Source organism: Mytilus edulis, chromosome 2 (assembly GCF_963676685.1).
Source record: "Mytilus edulis chromosome 2, xbMytEdul2.2, whole genome shotgun sequence".
In the NCBI taxonomy this organism is placed as follows: Eukaryota; Metazoa; Mollusca; class Bivalvia; order Mytilida; family Mytilidae; genus Mytilus; species Mytilus edulis.
The window spans coordinates 69,302,083-69,315,777 of NC_092345.1; the positions used below are offsets into that span (position 1 = coordinate 69,302,083).

General features: G+C 30.0%; 1 protein-coding gene across 6 annotated transcripts in view; it reads right to left on the bottom strand.

The window, feature by feature from the left end:
* LOC139512767 (serine/threonine-protein kinase DCLK3-like) overlaps positions 1 to 13,695 on the bottom strand; it is a 59,482-nt gene that overhangs the window by 29,450 nt on the left and 16,337 nt on the right. For 3 of the 6 annotated variants that reach the window (XM_071300657.1, XM_071300659.1, XM_071300658.1), the window contains exons 3-4: positions 9,548 to 9,580; positions 8,167 to 8,184 (exon numbers count right to left, since the gene is read on the bottom strand). The exons of 1 other annotated variant lie outside the window; for it this stretch is intronic. In XM_071300657.1, the coding sequence (XP_071156758.1) occupies positions 8,167 to 8,184; positions 9,548 to 9,580 (51 nt within the window). The remainder of the gene's footprint in view (positions 1 to 8,166; positions 8,185 to 9,547; positions 9,581 to 13,695) is intronic. 2 more of the 6 variants (XM_071300660.1, XM_071300661.1) reach the window with 1 other exon arrangement.

Here is a 13,695-nt window from a genome sequence, read left to right on the forward strand (position 1 = left end):
TGCTTTTATTATCGTCAATGACCCCTCAGTTATTGTAGTTATGATACTACCAATGAAATAAAGCTAAATATTTTGTTAAACCTATCATAAATTCTCCAACCATTAAATGTCAGGCAGAAAAAACATAAAATGGTTTGAAAATTTCATGAGATTTTTCTGTAACTACATTTAGGTCAAAAGAAATTAGATCACTAAGACCACCTTAAAGTTTTATATATATATAATTTAATCTTCTGAAGGTCTAAAATGTTCTTAACGATGTATCTAGCCAATTCAGTACACAAATTTGAAATTAGTTATTATCCAACAGACTGACATTCTAACAAAGTCATATAATTGTAAAATTTAGAACTGTATTAATGTTTTCCTCTTACTGTCAATTTATACCATCTCCTTAAAACCTAAATCCTCCTTAAAAAACCCAACAGAATTACATTAAAAATGTAACCCAATAATATAAGGGTTTTATGGGTGGTATTTTTTTTAATTTATTTTATTCATCTACTTCGAAAACAGGTTGCATTATGTACTTTGTCAAGAGATCATAACACTGAGACCCTGTTTTCAGTAGTGACAACAACACCCTTTTACATACATGTATACTGCCAGCAGTAAAGATATACAGAAAACACATTTACTGATGCAACTGTGGAATCAGTAGGGATTTAGGGTCAATATTTTCTTCATGTTTTACATTTTATTCTACATTGCACATTACAATAAATTCAAAATTGTAATAGTTGTAGGTAAAACCTAATTAAAAAGTAGCAGTTGATTATTGTTATAACTTTTTTTATTAGCCAAAGTAATTCGTCTAATTTAAGTAGTATTTCAATTCTTTTAATCTTTCTTTTAAACTTTTCAACCTTTTTAATTTTTCACATATCTGCCAAAAGTTACTTCTGTGTTGCCACATCAATCTTTCAATTTAACGAAGGCAAAGTTGAAATGCTTATACACACTTTGGTGATATCCCATAACAATTCAAAATTTGACAACATCGAGCTTTATTTACACTATTCTCCTGATTTACAAAATGTGGCAGAGCAAATTACAGCTTTATCCATTCTATTATTGATAGAATGCAATGAAAATATTTGAACAAGAGAAAATTGATACATTATATTGTTAATCTTTGCAATAAACTAGTTAAATATAGATCCAAAATCAATTTCATTCTATTTTTGGTGTGCTTTCACAAAAGATTATATGTTTATTCTTTTCCTACAACATTCTTGATGATGTCTTGTAACTTTCTCCAATAATTTTCTAGATACATATTCAGTTTTATAGAAATAGCATTTGACAAACTCTGCTGAATTTGTAAGTGCATTTCACCTTTAACTTTGCCATTTGCCATTTGTGTATGTCAAATTATTATTTGCTTAAGTTCACTACAAGGTTTAAAAAAAAGGTTACTTATATACTCATAAACATGGCAAAATAGTATACTTTTATGTTTATATTTTCAGAAAATCTTGACACCCCTAACAAATAATTTAAACATTTATCATTTATCAAAGTTTTGGAAATTTATCCATTAATTTGACATTTATACATTAATTCATTCTAATAATTATAATTTACAGTAGATTTACAATAGGTATTCTAACATATATATTTGACGTCACAAAATTTCTGTTATTCAAAAGGATTGACAATAAATTACAGGATATACATCGATTACTCACCAAAAAAAATCTGCTCTGATGAGAAATGTATTAGAGAGTTAAATTACTTTCCCATTCATACATTTTGGAACTTATTTACTTTTTGATCAATTTATAATACAACTGAAATGGTAAATTGACATTAAAACTTCTTTACAAACATTGGAAGTTGACATCCAGCCAGATCTAATCAAACCTTGATTCCTTCAACTATATATAATAAATGTCTTCATTATAAGGGATACAATTTCTTATAAAAGTCTTTAAATTTATTGTTAGGCAATACTTTAGACTTAGATATCTTTTTCCTTTATGAAAAAGTCTTAATTTGGTTTACATTAGATTCTTTTCATACATAACTTTTTATCTAGCTTTATAATAGTTCCTTCAAAAGGTAAACTTTAGAAAAAAAACAGTGAATTTTACTGTTTTTGCTTTTTTTGTTGTTGCTTTATTGGAAAAAGTATGTTAAAAGCTGATGACTTAGCCACATTTAGTTTTCCATGAAACACATTCTAATCCAATTTCAACTATTATGCAGACCTACTGGGACATTTTACAGCAAACCCAAATTCCATGTAAGTTTAGACAAGTAGTATCAGGTCCTTTAACTTTGAGGAGGTCCTTGATTTGATCAAATAAATGCTTTTTTTTTCATAATTAAAAATATATTTGAGGTACAGCAGGTAAAGGTAAAGGATCTTAGTGATAGTGTCTTAATTATAATAATAATAACAAGAATGTGTCCATAGTAAACGGTTGCCCCACTTCCACTATCATTTTCTATGTTCAGTGGACCAAGAAATTGGGGTAAGTTTGGCACTAATAGTAGAAAGATCATATCATAGGGAACATGGGTGCAAAGTTACAAGTTGATTGGACTTCAACTTCATCAACAAGAGTGCACACACTGAAATGTCTCGCCTTCTTTACTAATCATTGATATTATGTTGATAGTCCTATATATAAAGCTTTATTACAACTGTCACATAAACTCAACATTAACCAAGAAAACTAAACATTGATCAATGAACCATGAAAATGAGATTCAAGGTCAGATGAACCATGCCAGGCAAACATGTATAGCTAACAATTCTTCCATACAACAAATATAGTTGACCTATTGCTTATAAATTAAGAAAAACAGACCAAAACACAAATACTTAACACTTAACAATGAACCGTGAAAATGAGGTCAAGTTCATATAAAACCTGTGACTGACATATAGATCATAAAATATTTCCATACACCAAATATAGTTGACCTATTGCATACAGTATAAGAAAAACAGACCAAAACACAAAAACTTAACTTATTATAACCACTGAACCATGAAAATGAGGTCAAGGTCAGATGATACCTGCCAGTTGAACATGTACACCTTACAGTTCTTCCATACACTGAATATACTAGACCTATTGCTTATAGTATCTGAGATATGGACTTGACCACCAAAACTTAACAGTCATCACCTTTCCATGAAATGAGGTCGAGGTCAAGTGAAAACTGTCTGACGGGCATGAGGACCTTGCAAGGTAGTCACATACCAAATATTGTTATCTTATAATAAGAGAGAATTTAAAGAAACATTACAAAAATTCTTAACTTTTTTTTCAAGTAGACACTGAACTTTGAAAATGAGGTCAAGGACATTGGACATGTGACTGACAGAAAGTTCGTAACATGAGGCATCTATATACAAAGAATGAAGCATCCAGGCCTTCCATCTTCTAAAATATAAAGCTTTTTAAGAAGTAAGCTAATGCCGCCGCAGCTGCCGGATCACTATCCCTATGTCGAGCTTTCTGCAAAGTTGCAGGCTCGACAAAAAACTACCTAGAACAAAATCTTTAACCTGAAGAGGGACAGCAGGACAGACAGACAGACAACACAGACAGATAAACAAACAAACAAACAGACGCACAGACCAAAATACATAATGCCCATAAATGGTGCATAAAAATAAACAACGTTGACTTTGCAGACAGACATTCCAACATTATCTTCAACAAAGTCTCTATTGCTGAACCTGGCCAATTCAAAACTGCCCTTTCATAATTTTTTAAAGATGTTTGATTTGAAAATGAAAACAAAATATCCTCCAACTTAACATTATACATGGACAGAACCCCACCCTAACTGTAGGAGTGGATAATGGTCAATGATAATATTGAAAGTCAACAAATTGTTTGTACAAATCTGGGTATTATCATTCTATTAACTTGATTTAGTCCTTGACTGATGGTTCACTATAAACAGATCCAAATTGACAGTCAAATTTATACTAGTTGGTCATATTGTAAATTTTAAAAGGGACATGTTATAACACAGGCTTGTTTGTTCCAATATTCAGTAAAATTATATGTACGGAATTAAAGGTGTACCTGTATAAAGGTGGTTGACCTTTGAGTGTAAGCAATAGTAGATTGAATAAAACATTCACTGGGCAAATAAAAGTTCCTTCAGAGTTGAAGTTCAGACTTTTGTTTTTTGCTTGAATTACCCAATTCATACTATTTTTGTTTTAGGCTAGAACTTTTTTAAAACAGATTATGCTAACCTCAATGTAGGCCTTAAATTGTCATTATTTGTACCATTTTCACCCAGCTTTTTTAAACTTTAAGTACTTTTTGAATCGTTTACCTGTATTTTGCACCTACTCTCACTTAAAACATAATATAAGTTTAAAGTTATACAACATCAATTTTAAAAACAGAAATAAGAAATAATGTAGAATAAAAAAATCTATTTAATGATCAAGCAAATTGAGAAAACAGTAGCATGCAGTTCATCAATTTACAATTCAATTAAAAAATTCTAAGAGGAACATTTAAATTATTAGCATCAGTATATATGTTTATTAAATCTTATCATAAAGAGCTGAAAAAACTAATCTTTAATCTTTTTTCCAATTTTCTTTTTTTTATGTTGTTTTACAGGCAATAGAGCAATTACCAAATGATTAGTTCTGATGAACTGTAATATTGAGGAAAGAATTAAATCCAGAGTGTATTTGGTCATGAACATTTGCAAAAAAAATCACATGAATTTCTGCTGTTTTAATTTTAATCAAGCTGTTTCAGAGAACATGATAAAAATATGACGGAAATAGTTTACATACAGCCGTTGTACTAAGCGATGTTAGGAGTGTAAAAAAAAAACCTGAATATTTCACAGGGACGGACATAAATAAATTTTGTGCCAATCTGATTTTTCACAGTTCATTCTTATGTTGTGCTGTTACCCAACTGTTCCAGGTGAGGGAAGGGGAGTGTTGAGCGCTCACAATCATGTCTTTATGTGCCTTTCCCAAGTCAGGAACCTTTATTTCAGTGGTTGTCATTCTAAGGTTGTGGTCTGTTTTCTCGTTTAATCATACAGTGACCCACAGTTGATCACTTCCTAGACACTTGGTTTCTGGTGGATTGTTTTCTTCTTAAATTGAAAGCCTATTTGGTACTCCATGATGATAAAAATCTAAAAGATTTTGTCTATGGAAAGTGTTTCACTGCAGAATTCAATTAAACTAAATGGACTCAAAATTTAAAAAAAAACCATCATGTTTTAACCGATGAGGACTTAAAACCCTACTGAGATATAAGATTGTATACATTTTAACATAAAACATCTCAATGAAGTTTATCCATTCCAACAGCACTTCAAAATATATAAATACAGTGAAAATAATGGTAATTTGTTTAATATATTAAGTCAATTTCCTAAACAAACACTTGATAATTGAACAAGACCTGAGTGCTTTGACATCTACGATAAATGTTGACATTATTTATACTGCAGTGTGACTCTTCCACACACAAGCTTAACCATTTAGAGTATCAATTTAAATTATAGAAATAAAAGATCACAAACATTTTAACATGTAATTATTGAGTCAATCTTATCAAAGGATCCTATCATCTTTAGGGATTAAATGAATTCACTTAAGAAACCAAAGTAATGCATATAGTCAAATTTTAAAAGTATTTTGGTACAAATATACATTTATAACATAAAAGAAAAGATTGAAGTTTCCATGGCAGCAATCAGAAAATTAAACAAAGAATTATGAAGACAATACAATTTTCTAAGACAACATATCACAAAATCCTATCCTCTTTAGAGACTAATTGAAAAGTACTGTACACACAGTCAAATCTTTTAAGTATTTGAGTAAACATAAGTAATTTATAAATAAAAATAAAAGTTTGTAGTTTCCAAGGCAAATAAATTATAAAGCATTGATGACAAAACAAATGTCTAGGAACATATAGAAAGAAAAAAAACTTAATCCCCCACCCGCCTCCCTTCACAAAATAAACACCAACCAATATCAAACAAATATTTAAATAAGCTACGATGCTCTGAAAAGTCTAATTTCAGTCAGGTAGGAACTCATTTCAGTATCATATGTAATACCATCACATTGAACTTCACAAGACTATTGCAGTATCTTAGGAAACAGACCTAATCCTGAAACCTAGATTTTGACCAATGAACCTCGAAACTGAAGTTAACATATGAAACAGCCAGACTGACAAATACAACTTACACACATACCATACACAAAATATTGACCTATCATCGAGTATAGTATATAAGGAATGGACCTAACCACAAAAATTTCAACAATGACCCTTTAACTATGAAAATGAGGCTAAGGTCAGATGATCATGAACCCTGCCAGACTAACACGTACAGCATACAACCATTCTATACACTAATAATAGATGCTTATAGAATCAGAGAAACCTTAACCTAATCACACAAAACAACTTTCCTCCAAACTGGATCCACAAAATGAGGTCAAGGTCATGTGAGCCCAACATAGTTTTTATGCAGTTGCTAAGTCCCTATATTTCTTTCTATATATTTTAAATGATAAGGTCAACATAATACAGTGTTTGCCAAACTTTGTTTTAATAACTTTCAGTCAATTAAGTCTTAAGAGCTTTAATGTAGATATAAAAAGATGTGGTATGAGTGCCAATGAGACAACTCTCCATCCAAGTCACAATTTGTAAAAGTAAACCATTATAGGTCACACAATTTGTATAAGTAAATCATTATGTGTCAGAATCAGTCACTCATGCATAATATCTAGGTCAATTAAAGCAATATTTGATTAACATTTTATCATAACTGGATTCATTATATATCAATCATACAAATTATCTTTTGTCAAGAGGTCAAACCCTATAATTAATGCAGAATCTACCTGGAAACACTCATGAAAATAATATTGGTCAAATTGATCACAATGTCTCTATTCCTTGTATCTACATATGAAATATCAGCACGTTCAGTCCTAAATGCAAAATATCTATGCTTAACGTTAGGTTCATTCCTAGCTGTAGTTTTATCATGGCATAGCATGTTCGTCTGGCAGGCTTCATCCAACCATTTGTAAGCTCTGTTAACACAATTGTACCTATCTGTAATTTTTATAATTTGCAAATAGGAATGTAGCATTCAAGTATGTAATCTAACATGTATATAATGTTAAATTATCTATCACATTTTAAACAGATCTCAAATCTTACCAGCTAACTTATATCTAAAATTACCATTACCTTGAGATTTGACATTAAGTGATCTGGCAACCAAGAATCTAACTATCAAACAGATAAGATATCTTCTGTCTATATTCAGTGAGAGAAATATCAAAGTGACTTTTAATGCAATAAGTTATAATTGCATTTCATGCATGAGACATGTACAGCATTAACACTACAATTAAATGAAATACTCTATTTTATGTTTGTGAAAATTTAAGCTGCATATACAACTCAAACTGATATAGTGCATGATTTAAAATACTGTAACTAATGTACCCATATATCGCAGAATTATAATCAAAGCTCTGAGGGTACTGTAAGTACACATTCACTTCTACAAAGTTGAGCATAATATTACATGCACTGCATGCGCTAAATAAATCTTGTAAGACAAAACTGGTATAGAAATTGCAAGACATGTATGAATTATTGATCTTCAGGCTATATGGATTTCTGTATACTATTTTCAGATGCAAGTGTTAGGTAAACAATAGCACTATGTAAACAGTGGTCTTTAAGAACTGTTACATCACATAGCAAATTATTAAGGACTTCAACATGGTAAAAAGTTTCCTTTTTTGTATACTATTTTTAATTTAGGAATATCATTTATCCAACAGCATGCTTGATACATGATACTTAAGCTTATAATAACAGAGGAGCAGTTCAGAAATAATGTTCTTTTGAACAGTGATATAAAAATGATGATATGTGGTATTGTTGCCAATGTGACAACTATCCACCAGTGTTCAAACAAACTGAAGTCATATAAATCACAGCTAGTGTCATGTCATAGACCATTCTGCTTCCATAGTGTAATATTAGTTTTAATGAACTGATTGTTAGATGGTTGAAACTTGGTTATATGCTTAAATATAGAAACCTATATCCCAAAATCCTCAAACAGGAAGTCAATTTTATTCTTAAAAGTCATACTTACTTTTTTTACCATTATCCCCTAAAACAATAATGCATATTATGGTTAAATGACAAGGAATCTTTCATGGCAATCAAAGTCAAAAATTTCAAGCTGATTTTTATACAATTTTTTATGAAACATTTTACAGTTTGCAAGATAATTATCATTCTCTTCTTTGTCACAGTTATATTCCCTCTTTATAAGTTAATAAGCTACATTTTTTTCATATATCAACAAACAGTAGGGAACTTGTGTGTATAGAAGTGTAAACACTCTATTCAAGAACACTGCATACATCATCAATTCCAAATAATATACACAGCTCTGAAATTGCAAAAGCTCTTAAGAGGTAATAGAAAATTTTCATTCAAGGAATGAGGTCTCAAAAGGAAAAAATACCACACCCAGATAACATAAGCCTTTATCCAATATGAAACTTTGAATAGAAGCTGAACAGATCTGCTGTTGGATAAAATAAGTAAATACCACAGTTACTACAGCAAGAAAAAGAAGACTGAATATAATGTAAAATCCAACTGTAAAATTTGCAAAACTTTTGTAGTGCAACTTGTTGATAAACATTGGATATTTATCGGTAGAAATGAAATAGTGTCAAATCTAGACAACTTTCATTACCCTGTTCACAATATTTTCTGGAATTGAGCTAATTACTGTTGTATTTATAGGTTTTTTCAGCTGAAACTAGGTGACAATGACACTGAATTAACTATTTACCACCAAGGTTCTGGTATTACAATACAGTTTGTGTATAAGGACTGATTTCTGGTATTACAATACAGCTGGTGTATAAGGAAGGTTTGCATGAATAGAATATATAAATCTGTAAGCTCCAGGATAAACAAGACTGCCATAATTATCAGAATTGATCCTCTACCATGTCTACATTGGTTTTAATCAGACTGTCTGTTACAAGTTACTTCATACATTAATATGTTAGATCTGATTAAAATTGAGTTATATTGTTAATCACAATCCAAAGACACTCTACACTATTAATATTACTTTTTATTCAAATACAATGACTTGTCAAAGGCATACGTATATCAAAATAAAAAAAATATTCTAGGCTTAATCAGCTTTCTCTCTTATTCTATTTTCTTAAAGATTTTTCTCTAACATTAAAGATGCACTTAAACATATTAAAAAGAATAAAATATATATCTGCAGTTCATTCAAAAAAAAAAAGATTACACTAACAAAAAAATTTCACATGAAAAATGATATTACAATCTTTTTACAATAAGGGGGGTCAAGCAGATTGATTTTGTAATCACAGAGCTATATGTTCAGTGATATGTATAAAGCTATAAAACATTAAGCATCTGACAAGTCATTTACAAGGGATCCTGTTGCAAGTCATCAATTCACAATAAATAATTACCAGCATTCTGACGACGCCCCTCTGGACGCCCCTCTAAGAATGAAAAGAAATAGAAAGACTACATCAGAATGGGTACAGTTTTCTCATGCATAAGTTAAACCATATATTGATCCATATAAACTATGTGGAACTTTTCAACTTTAAGATACAGTGGTTGTTTGACTTAAAATTATTTTTATATCTATTTCATTTTACTATACAGAATATGTGTTGTCAATGCATTTCTATCACCAAAGGATAATTAAAATTTATCTATGCTGTACTACCACTTTTCATAGTTTTAATATGAATGTATCAAACATTGATGAATAATCTATAGGTTTTATCCTTAAATTTGCCTTCTGAAAAGTCCCATCAGCACATAAAATTTAAATTATGCCAGTAAGTGTGTCAATATTGTGCCTGTACTATATCTGGATAAATAACATCTACATGTTGTTCAATATTGATATCTTACACAAAGTGTTTGGACATCTTGAATTTCCACTCTCTCATGCAAGTAGCTGAGATATCTGATTTCTGGTTATTTCTTCAATATTTTTTTGTAAATTGTACTATTGAAAGATAGTGTTGGGTTTATAATTTCATTTATTACTCATCAAAATGATGAAGCAACATCTAGTGTCAAAGAACAAACATACTGATCAGGTTTTGCATTTGTTCATCAGAACTGTATGTAATCAGCGCTGTGATGTATATGTTATGAATTGTTTCAATCTTTCCATTTCCTATTCTTATATGTATTATACAGCTTAATTGACAACAACACTTAGGTAAACTTCAACTTTTATTTGTGGACATGTCTCACTGATTAGATCAGCGTCTCAGGAATCGGTAACATTTTTTAGAAAAAACAAAAGCTTTGTTTTCGATTCCTAAAAATTATTCTTAGGTTTGTTCACCATTTTCCTCATCAAATTATATTATTAATGGATCCTCATAAAGAATACATTTGCTTACGAAAACATTCTAATTATTGCCTATAACAATTACTACACAAAGCTTTTAACACTGACAATGTTCTCAACAGCGATATTATCATAATTACAGAATTTATAAAGACCAGTTAAAATGATATGTGTGTGAACTGTTGACGTACTAATAAAAAGTTATTATTTAGGTCATAATTGATTTTAACGAGGTTTTAATTATCATAGATTAGTAGTTATATTAAATCTTTTATATTTGTTAAAGTAGTTTACTGACTTAAAAATAATGATCTTACAGGAGTAAAAAATTGTTAAAATAATCCCAAGGTGTCAATTTAAAGCGAACTTTACATTAAAGTGTAGAAACTTGCTTAAAGAATCCAAAGGTGTCAGAAGGAAACTTCACACACAGGAGTATAAACTTACTAAAATAATCTCAAAATGTAAGAAAGGAACTTCACACACAGGAGTATGAACTTACTAAAATAATCTCAAAGTGTCAGAAAGGAACTTCACATAACATATATATAGAAGAGAACTTCATACAGAGGCGTTGAAACTTGCTAAACAAAATTTGTTTCTCATGTGTCAAAATTTGTCGAAGAATAGACTGATAAATCTATCTAAAATATGATTGACAGTACCAAGCCAGCAGACAGTACTAGTCAGTCTACTTCAATTACAAACATAGGAAGCACTAAATAATCATAAGGAACTTCACATGTATGACATATTAAAACTTACTAAAAATTCCCTAAGTTGTACATGTCAAATGGTTACCTTATCACATACAATAGTTAAAACTCACTAGACCATAAGGTCAAAAGCTAGTTTCAGATCCAGGAGTAGAAACTTGTTAAAATAATCCTAAGGAGTCAAAGGGGAACTTCACATGCAGATGTAAAAACTTGCTTAAAACTTTTTTTCATTATTGAGAGCGAGAATTGTAATTTTACTTTTGTAAAGTTATCACTTTGAAATAGGTTCATTTTAAGACTTAGATTTTTGTAATACAAAATATTTTTTCAGGCCTAATGACAAAGCCTTTTTAGCAGTGACATAGGACATTCTGTTATTTCACATAACTGACATATTAATGTATGATATCTTACATCAATTCTTTCAACAAAACTTTAATACACAATACTTGTCTTACTTCATTAGACAAATTATTATTTTGTTAATTATCTTTCACATTGTAAAAACTGCATGTTGAGATATATCTATACTGTTTAAATACAATACATTTCAACTGAGGTTCAAAGAACAGGAAATATGCATAAAATGAGAACATAACCATTCCATGACAAAAAATATCAATAGCTTCACCTTTTACAAATATGTACTCAGAATAAATGAAAGAGTAAAGGGCATCAAGAAAGCAGGAAGACATATAAGTACTAATACAAATTAATCTGATGTACAGTAGTTGTTGTTTGTTTATGTAATTTATACGTGTTTCTAGTTTCTCTTTTTTTATATAGATTAGACCGTTGGTTTTCGCGTTTGAATGGTTTTACACTAGTAGTTTTGGGGCCCTTTATAGCTTGTTGTTCGGTGTGAGCCAAGGCTCCGTGTTGAAGGCCGTACATTGACCTATAATGGTTTACTTTTTCAAATTGTTATTTGGATGGAGAGTTGTCTCATTGGCACTCACACCTTATCTTCCTATATCTAAGAATAGGACCAACAAATTGTTTTAATAAATGTACTGATTGTGTGATCATGATTCATGACCTTAATTAAAACTAGAACTCACAGGCAGATTTAGAGGGTTTTTCAGGGGCACTGGTTTTTTGGGGAAAAAATTGGTTGATTATATAGGGAATCACTGAAGTATGACTGGAGCGGGCCTTCTGAGGCAGTCAGTGGGCCCCACTTATGAAAATTTCTGGATCTGCCACTAGAACTTAAGATCAAGGTCACCCTGTAAACCATAGCTACTTCTTTAGAATGAATTTGATTTAAATTTCACAATTAAAATCATGAATATTATAAAATCTTATAAATTGTCTCAAATTATTATGTTGATATTGCTTTTTGGATCAATACTAATGGACTATTTAAACTGTTTACATGTAACCAAATTATTATAAATCCCATTACTGTATAGATAGATCTACGTCATTCTACCCCTATATCATAGATTGGTATCAACAAAATACACAATACATGTAATATAGGATATAGGTTATCAAAAAATTAATGAATAATTTCCAATAACAAAATTGATTGCAATTTACAAATCAACATGTGTCAAATTTCATTTTTGTTTTCAAATTCACTAAGCTATGTCATGTATGTATTGATTGTCAACAAACAAATTTTATTAAGAGGCTTCAAATGGGCTATATGTTTTGCAATTTTAAATAAAAATGTGTTCTAATTTTCATATAAAATTAAAATTTTGAGTTACTAAAATATTTATAGTCTCAAAAGTGTTTTATGTTGAAATTAGCCTCTTCTTCTTTCAAACAATAATCCTAATGATTATACCTAATTTAAGCCTGTCAACTTATAAGTGATTTTTATTTTTATCTTACTTTTACTCAAGGGTTTACAAAGCAGGGATCCATGACTTTTAACTTATATGTCCTTTTGTTTTGGTGAAAGCTTATATATGTACTGTCATATATATAACAATCCTTTAATTGTGGCCTTAAAAAAGTATTTTAATGAAGATTTTCATTTCTGTTTTGCAAGTTTGAATAAAAGGAGATAAGGGCAATATGTCAATGAGGCAGTAACCCAAAGACAACAACCTATCTAAAAGCTCAACATACAGTCTCTTAAAACAAACAAATGTCAAAACAATATGTCGAGCTCTGAAAAAAATTGTGAATAAATCAAACCAAGATAATCATGTGACCACCATCATCATATTCTCCTTATGACAAAATATTAAGTAATACAAAAAAAAACATATTATGAGGTTCCTAACTACTTCAAGACAGAAGAACACTGTGGGACAAAGGCTTCTTAACTCTCAAATAGAAGATACATTGTGTTGAGTATAAACTATAATTTTTATAAATCAAATTTCCAAAGACTACTTTGTGGGGTTCACATATGTTTTTTGAGAACTCAACTAATACTCTTACAATGTATATGATCAAAACATTGCAAAGACCATCAAGCACCTTTTAAAGTTTGACAATCTTTTAGCAAAATAGACCTTGACTTTAGTTTTACAATAAAGGATCAGCAAAAATATACCAT